The following is a 21,178-nucleotide window of genomic DNA, read 5'->3' on the forward strand; positions in this document are numbered from 1 at the left end:
AAAAAAAATTCAAAAGATCACATTGCATGATTTTTAAATAATTTCTTTGCGTTTTACTGCATGAAATAAGTATTTGATCACCTACCAACCAGCAAGAATTCTGGCTTTTCACAGACCTTTTTCTTTATGAAGCCCTCCTATTCTGCACTCTTTACCTATATTAATTGCACCTGTTTGAACTCATTACCTGTAGAAAAGACACCTGTCCATACACTCAATCAATCACATTCCAACCTGTCCACCATGGCCAAGAACAAAGAGCTGTCTAAGGACACCAGGGACTAAATTGTGGACCTGCACAAGGCTGGGATAGGTTACAGGACAACAGGCAAGCAGCTTGGTGAGAGGGAAACAACTGTTGGCGCAATTATTAGAAAATGGAAGAAACAGAAGATGATTGTCAGTCTTCCTCGGTCTGAGGCCCCATGCAAGATATTGCCTGGGGTAAGGATGATTCTGAGAAAGGTCAGAAATCAGCTCAGAACTACACGGGAGGACCTGGTCAATGACCTGAAGAGCTGGGACCACAGTCGCAAAGATTACCATTTATAACACACTAGTCTGTCATGGTTTAAAATCCTGCAGGGCACAAAGTGTACCCTGCTCACACCAGCACATGTCCAGGCCCATTTGAAGTTCACCAGTGAACATCTGGATGATCCAGAGGAGGCATGAGAAGAAGGTCATGTGGTCAGATGAGACCAAAATAGAGCTTTTTGGCATCAACTTCACTCACCTTGTTTGGAGGAAGAAGAAGAATGAGAACAACCCCAAGACCACCTTCCTAACCGTGAAGCATGGGGGTGGAAACATCATACTTTGGGGGTGCTTTTCTGCAAAGGGGACAGGACGACTGCACTGTATTGAAGGGAGGCTAGACGGGGTCATGTATTGCGAGATTTTGGCAAACAACCTCCTTCCCTCAGTAAGAACATTGAAGGTGGGTCATGTCTTCCACCATGACAATGAACCAAAGCACAGCAAGGGCAGCTATGTCGTGGCTCCAGAAGAAGCATTTCAAGGTCCTGGAGTGGCCTGGCCAGTCTCCAGACCTGAACTACGTAAATAGAAAGTCTTTGTAGGAAGCTGAAACTCTGTGTTGCCCAGTGACACCTGAGAAACTTGAAGGATCTGGAAAAGGTCTATATGGAGGAGTGGACCAAAATCCCTGCTGCAGTGCGCAGACTTGGTGAAGAACTACAGGAAATGTCTGACCTCTGTAATTGCAAACAAAGGTTTCCGTACCAAATATTAAGTTCTGTTTTTCTATTGTATCAAATACTTATTTCATGCAATAAAATGCTAATTAATTATTAAAAAAATCATACAATGTGATTTTCTGTTTTTTTTTTTTTTTTTTCCTTAGATTCTGTCTCTCACAGTTGAAGTGTACCTACGATAAAAAAATTACAGACCTCTCCATTCTTTGTAGGTTAGAAAACTTGCAAAATTGACAGTGTATCAAATACTTATTTTCTCCACTGTATATATACACACAGTTGTCTTTTAGTATACAGATAAGATGATGCGCCACTGAAAATACATTCAGACCATACCATTCCTTTAACTCATTTATTTTGGAAATGAAAACCTTGAATGTCATGCACCAGACAGTGAGAGTAGTATAAATGGATCTCATTTTTCTGAGACGTCTGCATCTCTTCCTCTGTTGTGGCTTGAACTTCTAATTTGTCTTCCCCTGGTGAAACCGCATGCTTGTCTGGCTTGCTCAGTGAATGAGCAAACATGTCTGTTTGCTGCACCCTCTTTTGCTTTTTATAAAGTTATTTGAGGTTACTGTAAACTGTAATAGTCTTAACTCGGACAACCTAAACGGCGTTTCGCTGCCAGCGTCCGCTGTGGATGTCTCCACTCCGTGGATTTGTTTCTGTCTGTTTATAGGTTTGTGCAAACAGAAGGGTTTCAGACTCATGCAAAGCGCTGTTAATGCATCATAGTTTAAATTTTTTGTTATGTCTGTGCTAAAGTATGCACATCTCTCATTTTATATGACCACAGAAGGAAGCAGTTTGCGTTGCACAATATGCATTTCTGTCCCAGTTAAATAAACACGGTTACAGTGATAGTTGTGCTTTCAGCTTCTGCAGACATTTGTGAGAGACTATTGGTCCAGAACATACTGGTACAATTTGTACAGCTTTATACCCCTGTAAACATTTTTTGTGTTTTTTGGGGGGTGGGGGGGTGGGGGGTGGTATACAGGAATCACCCTGTCATTCCTCTGTCCAGTCCATGACTCTTGTAAGTGCAACTCCTAAACTGGTTAGTGGATTTCAGTTAAATTGGTTGGAGATTTCAGTTCCTGCTAATTCTTCACACAACCATAGGAAGATGTGCATGAACAAAAATCATGTCCAAGGTATGATAATTGGACTTTTGTATTTAATTGATGCATCATATAGTGCAACTCCTCTTAAAGACTCATTCATGCTCCATTTGTGTATGTAAATCTATCCATGCATTTCAAACAGTGCAACTCTCACTGCGCATATACTTCCATGTATCCTTTACATTGGCATAGATGTTAAATAAAACATCCATGAGAGGGCACTGCAGATCATCTTGAAAATTTCTGATAACATCAAAAGTGACACTCATTGAGGAAGTTGAAATAAAGTTTATACCGCAAAAGAAACATATGTGTAGACAGAGGCAGTCAATGTGGCCATTAAGTACTTCATGACAATACTATTAAACTCCTTAAAATATTTTTGCTATTAACAGTTTTCTTCATGTGTTTTTGCTTAGGGTTGTTTTAGTTGAATACTGGCTACATTTCCCCTATGATTCCCAATGGGACCGCTCCATGTCTTCCATATCTTTTAGCTTTGAGAAAACTGACATAGATATGGATGAAATGAACACAGAATACAGACAACGTTCTGTCCGTATCCATATTTAATGCTGAAAATAGATTAGCCTTAAACTGCTTTATGAATTCCATTGAAACTTCACAAACTGGAACACCATGTGAAGATGTGCTTGAAGGTAAACAACAACGATCTGAAATCTTGAAGTGGAGATGATTGGACCTTTCACTTAATTTCAATTTTTTATTAATATTGCACCAAATCACAATAATACTGCCTCAAGGCGCTTCAGAAGAGTAAGGTCTAACCTTACCACCCCCCTGAGTAAGCATACGGGCGACAGTGGTAAGGCAAAAACTCCCTCTAGTTGATGAGGAAGAAACCTTAAGCAGACCAGACTCAGATGGGTTACCCACTCCATTCTAACAGTTACAAAGTTTTGAAAAATTTTTTACTAATTTTTACAAGCAGAAGAAACAAACAGAAAAAAAAACAGAACAGCAACAAAAACAGGGTCCGGTATTGAGCTAAAAGGCATGCAGTCATTGGTGCAACAGGCAGGGCCGGCACCCTGGGGAGCAGGGCCAGCATCCATTGAAGTTCTCATCAGTGTCTCAGACAGAGAGGAAAAAGAGCAGAATCAGTCAGCCAGAAATAACTACCCCAAAGGCCTTAATTCACCAGCAGTAAATCAGCAAGGAAGCAGAGAGAATTACTAAGGTGGTCACCAGCAGCTAGAACAGTGCTTCGCTACCAGACCCAGAATTTAGATGTAGTGAGGCTGAGACCTGTTCCATTGCTAGTAATATGACTTAAAAGGAGAGGAAGCATAGTAACATATTACACCAGTATGATAGTCATACAAGAGGAAGAATGGATGCTTCTTTAGTCTGGACTTGAATGTCTCTACGGAATATATATATATATATATTTTTCCCCCCAGGCATCCGTATGGGCAGTCTGGGCCTGTTCCTGCAGTGTGCTACCTCAACTTTCTTCTCGCTGGTAATGAGTCGCTTGGTTAATCATTTTGGCTCAAGGTCTGTTTACCTAAGCAGTATGGTGAGCTTCACAGTGTCCGCATTGGTCATCTGCATGTCTAAGAGTGTGGTTTTGGTCACTGTAATGGCGGCCCTTACTGGCTATGCATATGCCACACTGCAGACACTCCCCTACACGCTCACCTGCTACTACCACAAGGAGAAAGAGGTACATACAGACTATATGCACAGGTTAATATGTCTGTTAATGCTGCTCAACTAATGAGCTAACACTTTGTTCTTTTCTCTCACTTCAGGTCTATATGCCAAGAAGAAAAACAAAAAGCATACATATAAATGGCATTCCAACCAAACGGGATGCTGTGTATTTGACTTCTGTGGAAGAAGAAAGTGGACTGAACCACAAAATGGGGGCCACCTACAGCCATGCCTTGTTTAACCAGGATGGTTTGGAGTATTACCCCATTCCACACAGCCAGAACGGTTCATCTCACAGCTTCAGTGGCAATGGGCAGGAAGAGACTGAATATGAGAAACGTGGTGTCGGTTTAGACTTTGCCATTTTAGACAGCACCTTCCTGCTATCTCAGGTTTTCCCCACCCTCTTCATGGGCATGATTGTTCAGTTCGCACAGTCAGTCACTGCCTACATCGCCTGCTCTGCCATTTTTGGTGCTGTCGCTATCTACTTGGCCAGTCAGATTGTCTTTGACCAAAAGGACCTCAAAAGATGACACTGATCCAAAAGATGTTGACTGAATAATTCATAAATACATCAGTTGTTCTGGTTCACTGGCTGAAACTCAGCGATGCACTACTGCGCCTAGAATGCCTTGCTCATGTTTTGCGTGTGCTCTTGTGTATGTGTTGCATTGAGGAAATAAGAGTGAGTTGTTAATATATGGCAGGATGGGATTGTTGTTGAAATAGGCTGTAGTTTCTTTAAGCTGTCAATCATTTTTTCCCTCAGGTATCATCAAACACAATTACTGTAGAATGCATTGTGTCAAACTAATATGTCTACTTTTTACTCAAAACAGTATCTCATATGTATTATTGGCTCGATACACACACACTCTAAGAAATGAAACACGGGTTTTAAATGTAATTAATACTATTATTTTCGATATACTTGCAAGTGTTAATTTTAGGGATTTAAGTAATGTTTCATTTAATGTAATTCATTTCAACTACAATATTGTTTTGCACTTAATTGACAGTGTTATGTGGAAAAAGTTACCTTTATCAATTAAATTCAACATTTTATTTCTTAGAGTTCAGGGTGAGGAGCTCGGTCACTCGGGAGGAGCTCGGAGTCGAGCCGCTGCTCCTCCACGTCGAAAGGAGCCAGCTGCGGTGGCTCGGGCATCTTTTCCGGATGCCCCCTGGACGCCTCGCTGGAGAGGTGTTCCGGGTACGTCCCATCGGGAGGAGGCCCCGGGGAAGACCCAGGACACGCTGGAGGGACTATGTCTCTCAGCTGGCTTGGGAACGCCTCGGGGTTCCCCCAGAGGAGCTGGGGGAGGTGTGTGTGGATCCGGAGGTCTGGGCGGCTTTGCTTGAGCTGCTGCCCCCGCGACCTGACCTAGGATAAGCGGAAGAAAATGGATGGATGGATTTCTTAGAGTGCATATATATATATATATGTGTGTGTGTATATATATATATATATATATATATATATATATATATATATATACATACACACACATGCATACATATAGTAAAAAAAATTTTTGTCCCAGAATTGGTCTGACAGTGTGCAAAACCGAAGTCCAGAATTGAAAGTATTACTCACATTTTCAAACTTGTAATGCATTTCTGAAAAATTCAGCCCTAACATTATCCTGATCCTAACCCAAAACTCTTTTAAGATAAAGAAATAAAATGATTTGTAAGGTTGCAAGATAGCTGAGATGTCAGGTTTTGACCCTCATTCCACAGTGCACAGTGCCATTCCAGAAATGGCGTCAGTTTCTACGGTGGGGCCAAAAAGTATTTAGTCAGTCCCTGATTGTGCAAGTTCTCCTACTTAGAAAGATGAGAGAGGTCTCTAATTTTCAACATAGGTACACTTCAACTGTGAGAGACAAAATGAGAAAAAAAAATCCAGGAAATCACATTGTAGGATTTTTAAAGAATTTATGTCAATTATGGTGGAAAATAAGTATTTGGTCAATAACAAAAATTCAACTCAATACTTTATAAGATAGTCTTTGTTGGCAATGACAGAGGTCAAATGTTTCCTGTAAGTTTTCACCAGGTTTGCACACACTGTAGCTGGTATTTTGGCCCATTCCTCCATGAAGAGCTCCTCTAGAGCAGTGATGTTTTGGGGCTGTCACTGGGCAACATGGACTTTCAACTCCCTCAACAAATTTTCTATGGTGCTGACGTCTGGAGACTGGCTTGGCCACTCCAGGACCTTGAAATGCTTTTTATGGAGCCACTCCTTTGTTGCCTGAGCGGTGTGTTTGGGATCATTGTCATGCTGGAAGACCCAGCCATGTTGCATCTTCAATGCTCTCACTGATGGAAGGAGGTTTTGGCTTAAAATCTCATGATACTTGGCCCCGTTCATTCTTCTCTTAACACAGATCAGTCGTCCTGTCTCCTTTGCAGAAAAACAGCCCCGAAGCATGATGTTTCTACCCCCATGCTTCACAGTAGGTATGGTGTTCTTGGAATGCAACTCAGCATTCTTCTTCCTCTAAACACGACAAGTTGAGTGTTTACCAAAATGTTCTATTTTGATTTCATCTGACCACATGATACTCTCCCAGTCCTCTTCTGGATCATCCATATGTTCTCTGGCAAACTTCAGACGGGCCTGAATATGTACTGGGTTAAGCAGGGGGACACGCCTGGCACTGCAGGATTTGAGTCCCTCTCTGCGTAGTGTGTAACCTTTGTTACTTTGGTCCCAGCGCTCTGCAGGTCATTCATCAGTTCCCTCCGTGTAGTTCTGGGATTTTTGTTCACCGTTCTCATGATCATTTTGACCCCACAGGATGACATCTTGCGTGGAGCCCCAGATCGAGGGAGATTATCAATGGTCTTGTATGTCTTCCATTTTCTTACAATTGCTCCCACAGTTGATTTATTCACACCAGCCTGGTGCACATCTACAATTTTCTTCCTGGTGTCCTTCGACAGCTCTTTGGTCTTGGCCATGGTTGAGTTTGGAGTCTGTTTGAGGCTGTGGACAGGTGTCTTTTATACAGATAGAGTTCCAACAGGTGCTATTAATACAGGTAACAGGTGGAGGACAGAAGAGCTTCTTAAAGAACAGGTCTGTGAGAGCTAGAAATCTTGCTTGTTTGTGGGTGACCAAATACTTATTTCCACCATAATTTACAAATAAATCCTTTAAAAATCCTACAATGTGATTTTCTGGATTTTTTTTTTTCTCATTTTGTCTCTCATAAATGAAGTGTACCTATGTTGAAAATTACAGACCTCTCTCATCTTCCTAAGTAAGAGAATTTGCACAATCAGGGGCTGACTAAATACTTTTTGGCCCCACTGTATATATTTGAGAGTACTTAAAATCCAGTTGGTTGTACTTTCATTTGGCCCCTATATTTTGTTTATTTCTTAACCTATGTTCATCTATTCATGAACGGTTTTAATGTATTTTTTTTGTACAACTATACTGTATATCCCTATGGGAATCTTATCTATGGTGGTTTCCGAGAGAAGCAATTTACTGGATGTGGAAAGTTGTCTTAAATATACGAGGTCTATTAGAAAAGTATCCGACCTTATTATTTTTTTCAAAAACCATATGGATTTGAATCACGTGTGATTACATCAGACATGCTTGAACCCTCGTGGGCATGCGAGAGTTTTTTCACGCCTGTCGGTTACGTCATTCGCCTGTGGGCAGTCTTTGAGTGAGGAGTCGCCCACCCTCTCGTCGATTTTTTCATTGTTTAGGAATGGCTCAGAGACTGCTGCTTTGTTTGATCAAAATTTTTTCAAAACTGTAAGGCACAACTGAGTGGACACCATTCGATAAATTCAGCTGGTTTTTGGTAAAAATGTTAACGGCTGATGAGAGATTTTGGTCTGGTAGTGACGGCGATCTGCGCTTCAAGGCGGCAGCGTCTCGCCGTTTCAAGTTGAAAACTTCCACATTTCAGGCTCTGTTGACCTGGTAAGTCTTCAGAGAACAGAGAACTTTCAGAAGAAGTCGGCATGAGGAGTTTATTCGGACACGTCACTGAAAAATCTTCTGTTGCACTTGCACTTTGGAAATTACAATACTCATGTAATGTAAATCAACTTACTCAGATATGTTTTTATACACCATTTGGTCAAAACCAGGGCTTTGAACCAGAATTTTTTTGGCCCCAAAATTGACCTCTCTCTCTCTCTCTCTCTCTCTCTCTCTCTCTCTCTCTCTCTGTGTGTACACATGCGAAACATCACTGTAAAGTGCTTTGGTGGTACATCAGATGGAAAAGCATTACATTCATGCAGTCCATCATTTTTAGCATTTTAGAATGTTTTCTAGAGTTGTCTTAACTTTCTAAATATGAAAATCAAACAATTGAGCATTGCAACTGCATTATTTGTGAAAAAAACCCTTTCAAGATGGTGTGTGTTTTCCAAATAAGTTTGCAGAACAGCATTGCTTGTCGATTTCAGCTACGCAGTGTGAATGTTTTTTAATCCAGGTTGTCTGCTTTTAAGGGGTTTTTAAATCAAATGTATGCGGTTGCTTTCAACAAGGGCGAAGTAAAAATGAAAGATGTCTTTGTGCCACTACTGCAGAGTATAAAGTGCAAAACAAATTTCTCATTATCATCCAAATGTATACAAATTTGTCCAATAGTAGCATATATGTCAGAAAAGGATATTTTAAGTGTCTGTGCATTTTTTTTTTTGGTTTTCTGTATTTATTTAAAAAAAAAAAGACTATCGTATTAAAATATTGGCCTTTTTTGCATCTTTAATAGGTGAAGGCTGTTTCTATAATAAGAAATTATTTGTATAGCTGTGGTGTCAAAGCATCATCAAAGCTATAATTATTCTGTAGCTTTGAATACATTGGTGACTGTAGTTGATGATTGCATTGAAGCACCTGCAAACAGAAATATGTTACTGAAAGATTCTCTTCAGATTATATCTGTAAACTGCAGTCACTGATAACTTGTCTTGTTTAAGAACTGAGGGTTTTCCCCCATGAACCATGTTGTTGTTCTTATTACAGTAGCTGCCTTTTTGTCCATACTGATTTATCTGAGCTCTGTATAACACTTTTTTAAAAGCAATATGAGTTACAGATAAACAGTGAGGATGTTTCAATTAGAAAGAACTGTTGCTCTCAACCAAATGTCTTGTAATTTGAAACAGAAAGTGCCAATGTTTAAATGAATCTGTTCTAATGTGCTCTATCAGGTGTCAGTGATTTTTGTTGTTGTTGTTGTTGTTGCTGCTGTTGGTTTTTTGTGTCCAAGCAAATGCTATATTTCTTTAATATTACATATACATCAGATTTTTTGATATGCAGTTAAATAGATTTTATACGAAATAAAAAAAACTGCATTGTGAATGTATCAGAGTATTTTTATGGTCTTTTGTGCAGATTGTTTGATTACGTCATGCCAACTTTGAAATGAAGCTCAATATTTTAAAATAGTTGTTAAACTTTGCTGCAAGGCTTTTAATTTTTGGTACATTTTAGCCCACGCCACACGCAGGGAAGAGGCTGCGCAAAGGACGTGGAAATAGCCCCACCGTGTGGCAATCACAACGAACTGCCACGCAATCGAGCTGCTGACGCACGACCGTGCACACGTGCTAGTGGGATTATTTTACATGGAAAAGACGATAGGTTTGGGGAATGGCATCCTGGTAATGTGCGCCATTTCGCGCGGAGCCTCGGCGGTTTGCGCCTCACCGCAGTCACGTAGAAAACGCGCGCCTTCTTTCTTTTTTTTTTTATAGCAGTGGGCTCCCAGCTCGTGGTCACACGCCCACCGAGGCTGACAAGTGATTTTAGCTCCAGAAAAATACTGATTTGCTGAGGGGACGCAGTAGGACCTCAAGAGCCCCGTCATTGCTCTCCGGTGACAAGTGCGCCTGTTTTTGCACCTTCCTTCTAAATAAGGAAGCGGCCTGACGAGACACATGACCACCGACCCAATTTGGGCGCAGCCACAGCGCCCCATCGCGTCCCCCGGCCGCTGATCGCCACCAATAAGCGCTGTCTTCCCCTTCCAGTGCGGCGCTTTTCTCCGCAGATTCCACCTGCTGTCCTCACCGTCTCCGCCCTCTCCACCTCCAAGGTGATCGCCCCGACGCGTCTGAAGCAGCGTTTTTGGTGAGAGCCTTTATTCTCTGCGGTCCACCGAGAGCGGGAGGGGGGGGGGGTGCAGAGGAGCTGCAAAACATGGTAATCACCATCACCTCCAGCTCTGCCGCGCGCTCTCCCGTCTCCTCGCCTCCTGCGTGCCGGGGCTTCCGTTTCATGCCCAAAGCCCTGGTCTGCGCTCCAAAAATAACCCCCAGCCAGCATGCCGAAGGAAGCAAAACAAGAAGAGCGGTATTTTTAGGGTCATTAATTTGGACCACGTGGCCCGGAGGTAAACCGGATGGCCGTTGCGCAAAGGCTCCTCGTCAGTATGTCCTGCGAGGCCGGCACGCCGCACTGGACGCTGACCGCGGTGCTTCTCCTGGGCTTTCTGCTGGGGATCGTGTCAGCGTACCCGCTACCGAGCGGCAGGACGAACACAACTTTACTGGAGAAAAGGTGGGAGAGCCTGTTCTCCCGCTCCGTGCTGGGGATCTCTGGGGAGAAACTGGAGCTCAACTGGGAGAGTGACTATCTGCTGGGCATCAAACGGGTGCGGAGGCTCTACTGCAACGTGGGCATCGGGTTTCACCTTCAGATCCTCCCCGACGGCGCGATAAACGGTGTACATAATGAAAACCAGTACAGTGAGTTCTACCTGCACCGATGGCACATAACAGAGGGGGAGTCAGGAAGCATGAGGCTGTGCGCAGCAGGCGAGCCCATCTATTAATTTGCATGATCATGTGTCATCTGACTCTGAGGGAGCGTTGAATTTCAACCAGCGCAAAGATAAATCTATTAAAAACAACTATCCATCAGTACTGAACACCCCACATCCCTCCCTCGCTCCCCCCTTCTCTCTCTCCAAGCGCAACCATGACATGAATGTATGGACGCTTTTAGACACAGCTTATTTTTACGCAGCCCACAAAAGCAACACGCACCAGTGCAGTTGCCGCGATTATTGCTTGCATACACTTAATTGGGTGTTTTTAAAAAACAACGGGGTGAAGGGTGCAGAACAAAAGGCTCAGCATGCTGCGCAGCAACCTGCAAGGTTCCGCGCACAAGCGCACAATGCTGTAGTCCGATCCGGCGCTTTCACGCCTTCTAATCTCACGATTCTTTGCCCTGCATCAGGTCTAATGGAGATCTCCACCGTGGAGAGAGGAGTGGTGAGCCTGTATGGGGTGAAGAGCGGGCTGTTTGTCGCAATGAACAGCCGTGGAAGGTTATACGGGACGGTAGGTATGAGCAGTATAATACTCCTCACCGTCAGATAATAGGATGCTCCAAACAGGACGCACCTGCGGCTTGATCCACCTTCTTGTCAGTTATGACTGTTGCATCTACCAACAAAGGGGGCTGTATCTGTGTGGAGAAATTTAAAGATCTGTTTAAAGCAAAATGGCAAGAGGCAACTTGGGTAAAGTACGTGAAGTTCATGCTTATGAGGTTTTTGGTTGAGCTGCACTAGCTGTAAATCTCAAATATGTCAGGAACCTACAGAAAAGTGCCTCCTTAGTTCAGCATCCAGTCTAAGAAACATCCCTTAAATTTCCATTCATCACAGACGCAAAGTCTCTTAAATTCCTGCTAAAATATCACCCTTTTAACCACCTTATTCATAATAAAACATTGTTCACAATAAAGCTTGCAAGTGTCCTACTCATCTTTGACAACTGTCATATAGAGAGAAATCCCTTTTCCACAAATTGCTGAAAATGTAATGGATGCGATAGTACACTTTTTTTCTCCATGCCTTACAGCCACAGTGTAATTATTAAAACATTCTTGCATTTTATGAGTTCACATATTTTGCTGATATTACATTTCTGTAGGGATTCTTTCCCCACTGGTGGTAGTCATACTCGAAACGTCCCAGGAGATTTCATATCTTGTTGGGATTGCACTGTACTGAGATATGAGCTGGAACTTTCAAATTCAAGAACGTGTTTGTGGGATAAGTGGGAGATCTTGATGGAGAGGCATCGGGATTTATTGGTTTGAAAACTGGGCAATGTCTTATTTCAATGACTGGTCTGGCATCAGTACAGTCACTGACTTGGTCATGCAGTCTGTTTTACTGGGACTGGCACCCTCCCTTTCTGGTTGTCTTTCCAACTATCAGTCACTTTGAACACTGGACTGTCGTATGTAGCTGCTTAACTAACATTTCTCTCACTGCATGTTCTAAAAATCCTGGCTTGCACATTTCTGTTACTATGTGCACAGCAGATGGTCACACCAGGGTCTGGTCTGCTTCAGGCATCTTCAAAAACTGCTGAGGGAGTTTTTCCTTATACTGCTGTCACCACTGTGCTTGCTCATTGTGTGAGTCAGGTCTAGACTTTACTCCTTTATGATGCTTCGAGATGATTTGACTTTGTGATATACAAGGAAAGGGCATTGAAATGTTCATATTTATTAAATATATAATTCAATTTTATTGTATTAGTGCCAAATCACACAAAGTCGTCCCAAGATGCATCACAAAATCAGGTTCCGTTACAAACAGAGTTGCCTACTCTGGTCGCCGCCGCCACGACAAGAAACATTCATTCATTTTCTATATGTGCTTACAACAATCGATCAATGGCATGGGCTGCGCCAACATGGGGAGAACATGCAAACCATTTGCATAAGCAGTATAAATAAAAACCTACTTAAGTCAATAAACAACATGATACAAAACTGGTATAATAGAATGCAAAAACAATTAAAATATAGATTAATATATAAAACATGTATGTTTGTATGTATGTATGAGCGTGCATGCGTGTTTGTGTGTATATAATATTACTGGAACAGCGGATTAGTGGTCAGCACTGATGCCTCACAGTAAGAAGGTTGTGGGATCACTTCCCGCCCTTTCTGTGTGGAGTTTGCATGTTTTCCCCATGTCTGCTTGGGTTCCCTCTGGGTGCTTCAGCTTCCTCCCACATCCAAAGACATGCATGTTAGTTGAATTAGAAACTTTAAATTGTCCTTAGGTGGGTGGGTGTGAATGTGTTTGTCTATATGTGTCCCTGAGATAGACTGGCATCCTGTCCAAGGTGTACCCCCAGTCTCGTGCTTTTTTTATGCCCCATCACTAAAATCGCCCCATTTTAGTGACATTTTGTTTTTCTATTTCTAATCCTACCCCTTCTCCTAATTCTAACCATAAGTGTCTCCCCTCCCCTAACCCTAACCATAACCCACCAGCTCCCCATCACCCCACATTTCATGCACCTGTCATGAAAAGTGCCACATTTTCCTTCCCCCGTCATGAACCAATAGATTATTGTACTTTTCTTAATGCTATCATGAACTGCCGTGAGACTGGGTTGGTACCCCACCCTATAACTGCTGGGACCCCGTGACCCTTGAGTGGGTCCTTCGCATCATCCGTGAAGAGAACACCTCTCCAACGTGCCAAATGCCAGCGAATGTGAGCATTTGCCCACTCAAGTCGGTTACGACGACGAACTGGAGTCAGGTCGAGACCCCGATGAGGACGACGAGCATGCAGATGAGCTTCCCTGAGACGGTTTCTGACAGTTTGTGCAGAAATTCTTTGGTTATGCAAACCGATTGTTTCAGCAGCTGTCCGAGTGGCTGGTCTCAGACGATCTTGGAGGTGAACATGCTGGATGTGGAGGTCCTGGGCTGGTGTGGTTACACGTGGTCTGCGGTTGTGAGGCTGGTTGGATGTACTGCCAAATTCTCTGAAACGCCTTTGGAGACGGCTTATGGTAGAGAAATGAACATTCAATACACGAGCAACAGCTCTGGTTGACATTCCTGCTGTCAGCATGCCAATTGCACTCTCCCTCAAATCTTGTGACATCTGTGGCATTGTGCTGTGTGATAAAACTGCACCTTTCAGAGTGGCCTTTTATTGTGGGCAGTCTAAGGCACACCTGTGCACTAATCATGGTGTCTAATCAGCATCTTGATATGGCACACCTGTGAGGTGGGATGGATTATCTCAGCAAAGGAGAAGTGCTCACTATCACAGATTTAGACTGGTTTGTGAACAATATTTGAGGGAAATGGTGATATTGTGTATGTGGAAAAAGTTTTAGATCTTTGAGTTCATCTCATACAAAATGGGAGCAAAACCAAAAGTGTTGCGTTTATATTTTTGTTGAGTATATTTTAACTTTTTAGGTCTATTTATTAATGTTGGATTGTTTTTTATAGATATTTAAGGGTTTTTATTAAATTTGAGTATTTTAAATGTTAATTGATGTTTTAGAGGAATATGTGCAATATGGGACATGTGCAATATGGGACATGTGCAGCGGCTGCACTCTGCGTTGTGTTGTTATGACTCCGACCATTCGCTCCCCTCGGGACGCAAACTCACGAGCTCCGGCATGGGAGTCGGACTCTCTAACCAGAAGGCTAAAACCCAGGGCTCTGGCCTTGTGACCAGAGAATCCTTTTGAGCTGTTGGGAGTGAGATTTACTAACTACATCTGCACAGCGACATCTGATGGCCTCCGTAACACATGTGCAATATGGGACAATGACAATGTGGGATTAGTGCAATATGAGTTATGTTTGTTGGGGACAGTGCAATATGAGACAAATGTCTAACTGGAATGGTGTAATTTAGAGGTCTCTGAGCTCGCCTCACCCCCCCCCCCCCCCCCAAAAAAAAAAAACCTCCTGATGCTCTTAATATTTTTTGAAGTATGTGTGTGGGTAAGTTATGTGTGAGGGTGGGCATTATTTTTGAGGATGCACAAGCAAATTTCATTGTGCTGATTTGCTGTGCAATGACAATAAAGGTGGTAAAACGAAACGCTACAAAAACAGTTTTTGTACCTGCAGCCATCAGTGCTGTTAACAAGTAACAGAAACTTCAATATAACTTATGTATTTATATTTTTGTATACGTTTCTTTTACCTTGTTTTTATGAACAACACATTTTTATTTATTTATTTTAGTTTTTATCCTTTGGTTTGGTATGACACGTTTTTAGACTTTTTATCTATTGATGTTTTGCAGGTTGCTTTTACCTTGTTGTTCTTTTAGTTCTTTAGCACTGTCGCTTTGTCTTGTTCTGTGTTTCGCTGTGTGTTTACCAAACAAGATGACTCACTCACTGTAAACCAGTTTTACCCAAGGGTATAATAATGAATTGAATCTTGAATTTTGATTCTGATTCTGGAGTAAGCGGGTATAGAAAACTGATATTACTCTTTGGGTGTAGATAGGATATACAGGAGTTCGGGTCGTGGGATGCTGGGGGACAAGGCATTGCAGGAACAAGGTGCTTTGTTGCTTCACCTCAGGGAGCTTTGGACGATGAATCTCTTGTAAATGATTTGTGTATTTTGCTTACAGATCTGATGCCTTGCCAAAAAACCTCTCACTGGTGTCATTTAGCGAGTCCACCATCTAAATAACAGTGCACCAAGGTCAAGCGTGCCTGGCAGGGAATGACAAATAACTATGATAAATTATGTTACACCAAAAACACACCTACGATTAAGAGACTAAATAGAACCTTTAGGTTGAGATTACTTGCTGTGTACTGCGAATGTACTGCAAACTGTGCTACACATACGTACAGTCCTTAAATTAAAATGCTCAACTTCAAATTTCATCACGCATAGTATCCTCACCAGAAGAACGCTAAATGTCAAATTAATGTTCCTGAACTTTTGAAGCCAACTTAATGGATGCTAATAATATTTTAGGATGCCTTTGGGAGCTTCTTTGTGTTTAATGGCCTTGTGGCTGCTGTTTGCCTTACTGTGGCCAACATGTCTGACAGACTGAATGTGAGTCTCTTATCTGGTTGTGAGTAATGATGTGTTAGGCTGTGAGGAGGCTGATGATCTAATACAAGATTGAATTAGGCCACAAGGCCTCTCATGGATGGCTTTTTCTCTGCTGCACTATTTCAGCACAGCAGGGATGTTGTTTATTGGGCAGATATTCTGAGATTATGCTTCTGTAGATGGACTGTATGAGGAAAATGGTAGTTTTACTTGTCCTTAAAAAAAACCTTCTTGATTGTACATCATTAACACTTTGGAGCTAACATTATTAAAACTCTGTGTCATTGGGATCTAGAAAAAACAAATTTATGTATTGGTTTTGTAACAGACACAGTTAGTGAAATGTAGATGAGCTGTGTGTAGTTAACTGGTTTCAGTTCATTATTAATACATTTGTGTCTGGTTGGTCCCACACATGATAAGTTGGTATTGTGGCAAAATCTACATACCAGGAAGATAAATCTATTATATTATATTATATAATTTATTCAACAGTAATTGGACATCTTCTTTAGTCTTCAAAACAAGTAGTTTCAAGTTGTCATCGGTGTCTTGGTGACTTCCCTCACTACTGTACTTTATACATGGCCATGGTTTTTGAGTGTAGTTTCTTAAAGACAGATTTGGAGGAACTATAAATTGCATCTGCCACTGGATTCATCATCATGTTTTCACAGTTTTGCTTTGTTTTCATGTTAATGGAGGTTTTCTGTCATCAAGCTAAGCAATATTTAGAGGTTTACCTGAAATAACTAGAGTCTGTTTAATCTTTGACATTTTGCCCCAGTTTTAGTTTTCTTAAGTGGCAAAATATAGTGAAGACTAATGCTCATTAGATCATTCAACATCTTTCCAATCCAGCTATAGTCAGCCTGTGCACACAGTTTCTTGTTCTTGGCTGATAAAATGGGACCCTGGCTGGTCTTCTTCTGCTGCTGTACTTTGTTTTTGTTGCTCTTCTGTTTGTAAAGAAACTGTTGTACAATCTGTAAAAACCTTGTAACTGTCATTATGGCCTAAGCAGTGGGTCACCCCTCTGTGTCTGGTCTGCTTGAGGTTTCTTCCTCAATATCACCAGAGGGAGTTTTTCCTTACTGCTGTCACCTGTGTGCTTGTCAGGGGGGTTGGTAAGGTTAGACCGTACTCATGTGAAGCACCTTGAGGCAGCGTTGTTGTGATTTGGTGCTATACAAATAAAATAAACTGAATTACTGTGGATCCAGAGATGTTCTTCATAGCATTCGTGTAGTACTATATATAGCATAGCATTATATATACTGATTATTTGCATTACTGTTGCCTTATCAGCTTGAACCAGCTTGATTATTCTTCTCTCACCTTTGCTATCAACAACACGTGTTCACTCATAGAAATGTCACTTGCTGGGTGTTTTCTTCTTTTTTTTTCTTCAGATCATTTTCTGTACACCGTGATTCTAGACGAAATACTGTTTCTGAAATTAAAGAACCATCTCATTTTCAGAGTCACTTAAATCACTTTTCTTTTCCATTCCGGAGCTTGGTATGAACTTCAAGGGATCTTAACCGTGCCCACGTCCCTAAGTGCATTGAGTTTGTCACATGATTAAATTATTTGATATTTCCTTTAATGACAAAATGAACAGGCATACCTAATAATGTGGACAGTGAGTGTAAAGGTTTCTGTGGCTGTGATTGGAGAGATTGTGCCCCATATAGTCACAATGTTTTAGTGTAGTGTTCCAGAGGAAGATATTGTTAAAGGCGCCCTCAATGATTTTTAGGCCACGAGCTCTGTTCTCCCACACCCACACCCACACCCACACCTCAGCAGTGAGCAGAATGAACAGCAATTTTAGCCTTTTAACAGCTCTTTATGTGGGAATAGTCATTCATATGTAGATTCTAGTCTCATTGGTTCTTGGTCAGAGGCATTTATATTTCCAAACTGATTTTTGGATTCATCTCTGAAATGTAGCTGCCATCTGTATTTTGATAAAACTAAGCAGCTATGCAGTGAATATTGAATACTGCTGTCAAATTATAAACAGAGGGAGAGGTCGCTGTTTCATAGGGCAGTGAGGTCTCACAAGTACATGAGGCAACCTAATGCCCAAAACAACCATGAGCGGCTAGAGAATGTAAAGACGTGACAGAAAAGTGCAGAAAGAATGCTGCTTTATTCTCTGCACAGGACACCATTAAGTTCCTAAACACCTGTCACACCTTGACCATTTAGCCAGCGTATGCCGAGCACACTGGTGTACATCTGATATATTATGGGTAGGTTTTGTGTAAGTTAAGAGCACGTTGAAGCACGCTGATTTGTCGTAATATGGCGAGTACATTCGAAAAATTTTAGGCATGCACAATATTTTCAGCATATGCCAGCGTATGGCTGATACGTCCTGCATACACGAACCATAAGTTGTAGGTAAGTTATGTGATTGACACACATTTCTTTCTTAGAAGTTGAAATACGTCCAATGGTGCTGTCCATTGATTGACTGAAAACTGAAAGCTGGCTGAAAGCTGCCGTTCAGACTGTATTAAAACCCTTTTACACACGGAGTAAATATTAAAGGATTATTAACCGAGCAAGCGATGTTAATAATTCATTTACTATATGGCTATTTTATATATATATATATATAAACACGTGAACTTACAATATCACCCGAATATAGAAGCTGCTGGTGGTTTTTGGCTTGTAGTTAGACCTGTTTGGTGGTCAAGGTTGTTAGCTGGTAAACTGTCAATCTGTGTGTTTTTTTCCAATGCTGTTTAGATATTTATGGAGTATGTTCATGTCCAACTTGGTTTTTCTAATCGTGTTTTTAGCTTTCTGGTTTGTAACGAAGTTTTCAATCTGTTCTTGACTGTTCGGAGCTGTGTTTTCATCTTGTTGCATTTCATTTTGCAAGTCCACTTTGACCTTGTTTGCTGTTAATTCTTCCATTTTCTTTGTTCGCTTTTTGTTTTGTTTTATTTTGTGCTGTGAAAATTGTAAACAAAGTCGCAAATGTGATATGCGAGCCGGATCGATTGTCATGGTAATGGTCGGATATGGGAAAACCGGAATCAGACCGGAAATCAGCCAATCAGAGTAGTGTTGTAGCCATATAATAAAAAGTCCTAGCTTACCTGTTCGTTTCAGTCGGATTCATCATCACAGCCTGACGAAAACGTATCCACATAGCCTCCTGATTTTGGAAAATGACAACTGAAAATACTTTAATTCCTTGTCATGACTGAAGAAACGCAGCATTTTAAAAGAGGTCCCTCTCTGTTTTGTGCATTTCTCAGACTGACCCAGAGAATGTTGGGTCAGTCTTTAAAATTAACGTCAGCATTCATTCTTCAGCATTCTCCACACGATGAAAATAAATCCCATAATCCTCCAAAGCTAAAATTAAAAAAAAAAAAGTTAAATATTACTCCATTTGGCCTCCATGTGAAGCGCGGAGGCCATGTAACAGCATACGTGTGCTCAGTGACATGCTTGCCAATATTTACGTGTTCCACCTGCCAAACAAAAGGGTCCTGCGATGGTGGAAACGCAAACCAAGTCAGACTCAACTGTTACGGTCCATATCATACCGTGCAGTATCAACCTGGACCGCTCGGTGGAAATGGGGCTGTTAGCATACGCTGGCTAAATCATCGTGGTGTGACAGCTGCATTACCTATTCAACGTATCCAGTGTATTCGGCACATTTTTGATACATCGGTATACTCTGGCTAAACCATCAAGGTGTGACAGGGCCCTAAATATTTATATCCGCAGTAAAATCACCAGTGTAAAACTAACACTGACAGTGTTAAATTAACACTGCCAGTGTACATATAGTCCCACTCTGGCCAGAGTGGGGCCATATGTACACTGGCAGTGTTAAACTAACACTGGTGAGTTTACTGCGTAGAAAATAGTTTTTGGCTGATGTATTGTAATTTCTTTTGGCTCTTTATGTAATTTGCTGCCCCTTTCCAAGAGCCAAACTATTGTATTCCTCATTTTGGATTTATTAAAGGTCACAATGAAAACCAGACCGGGACCCTCACAGACAGTGTCCATCTTGTGAAAAGCCCAGAAAATGGGTCATATAGCACTTTTTATACAATGTGGATGTTTACAATGGGTGTAGTTTTAGTCTCACATTTCTAATGTTACTGGCTCTCACAGGTAGGAGGAGCCCTCCCTGTATCTAAAACTTAGATATAAATGATGGAAGTAAAACGTAACTCTTATGTTTAAACATTAAACCAGATCACTTCCAATCAAATATATTGTCACAGTACATTGTTCAGTTTGTGTCATCATAACTTCAGTCAGCATGCTGTCTTTTTCTTAAATAACTAAGCTCCCACTATCTCTGTGTCTTTCTCAGACAGTCTTCCACGATGAGTGCAAGTTCAAGGAGAACTTGTTACCAAACAACTACAATGCCTACGAGTCTTTGCTTTACAGAGGCTCCTACATAGCACTCAGCAAGCATGGCCGCGTGAAGAGGGGCAACAAGGCCACGACTGCCATGACTGTAACGCACTTCTTGCCCCGAATATGATGAGCAGCAGCTGGCAATAACAAACGTATTTGCACATGTGGATTATTTTCCAGGTAACAGAGATACTGTGTACGTACATACAAACATACACGACAAAACGGACTGACAAAGAAATACTGTTATATCTGATAGTATTTATTCAATCTTTATATGTATATTTGGGTAGCAGACTTTGTTTTAGAAATTATGGAAATGCTATTCTTTGCTGCTTTTATGATTTTCATCACTTTGTGACATGAAGGGGGCGGAGAGGTTTCTTTCCCCTCCTTACTTTATGGAATTAGTTGTTGTCGTCACCCTGTCGGTGGATGACACTTTGTGCTTTTGTAAATGAACTGGACACATTATTACCTCAAAGCACCATATCCCAAGAAGAAGAAAAGAGAAATGTGTGCATGAAACTTTTGGGTACTTCCCATCCTTTGTTTGTTTTTATCATTGTATATGATGCTGACAGGAGGACCCCCCCCCCCCCCCCCCCCGCTTTGTCATGAGGTAGCGGTGCCTTGAATTCCTACGTGTGGCCCTTTTAACCTAGCATGTGAGAAATGTGGTGCTCAAGTCAGAAATAGGAATGAAACACAAGTCATTACTCCCCGAGACACCAGTGGGGGTGTCAGTCCAATTCCTAGAGGGCCAGAGGTTTCTTTGCTTTATTTATTTTCTATAAATAGATGGCAGTTAATAAGTAATTGAGACTTTGTGCTGCACAGAACCC

The 21,178-nt window shown here is 41.6% G+C and overlaps 2 protein-coding genes across 3 annotated transcripts in view; both read left to right on the top strand.

Annotated features, from left to right (window-relative positions):
- slc45a3 (solute carrier family 45 member 3) overlaps positions 1-4,738 on the top strand; it is a 125,629-nt gene extending 120,891 nt beyond the window's left edge. For both annotated transcript variants that reach the window (XM_034177016.1, XM_034177017.1), the window contains exons 5-6: positions 3,775-4,040; positions 4,129-4,738. In XM_034177016.1, the coding sequence (XP_034032907.1) occupies positions 3,775-4,040; positions 4,129-4,566 (704 nt within the window). In that variant the 3' untranslated portion in view covers positions 4,567-4,738. The remainder of the gene's footprint in view (positions 1-3,774; positions 4,041-4,128) is intronic.
- Positions 4,739-10,204: 5,466 nt separating this feature from the next.
- Positions 10,205-20,848, top strand: LOC117516122 (fibroblast growth factor 6-like). The gene is made up of 3 exons (XM_034177022.1): positions 10,205-10,780; positions 11,277-11,380; positions 20,284-20,848. Exons 1-3 carry the CDS (start codon positions 10,435-10,437, stop codon positions 20,458-20,460), a joined length of 627 nt encoding a protein of 208 aa, XP_034032913.1. The 5' UTR covers positions 10,205-10,434; the 3' UTR covers positions 20,461-20,848.
- Positions 20,849-21,178: the final 330 nt, after the last annotated feature.

The sequence above is a fragment of the Thalassophryne amazonica genome, chromosome 8, assembly GCF_902500255.1.
Source record: "Thalassophryne amazonica chromosome 8, fThaAma1.1, whole genome shotgun sequence".
NCBI classification, from domain to species: Eukaryota; Metazoa; Chordata; class Actinopteri; order Batrachoidiformes; family Batrachoididae; genus Thalassophryne; species Thalassophryne amazonica.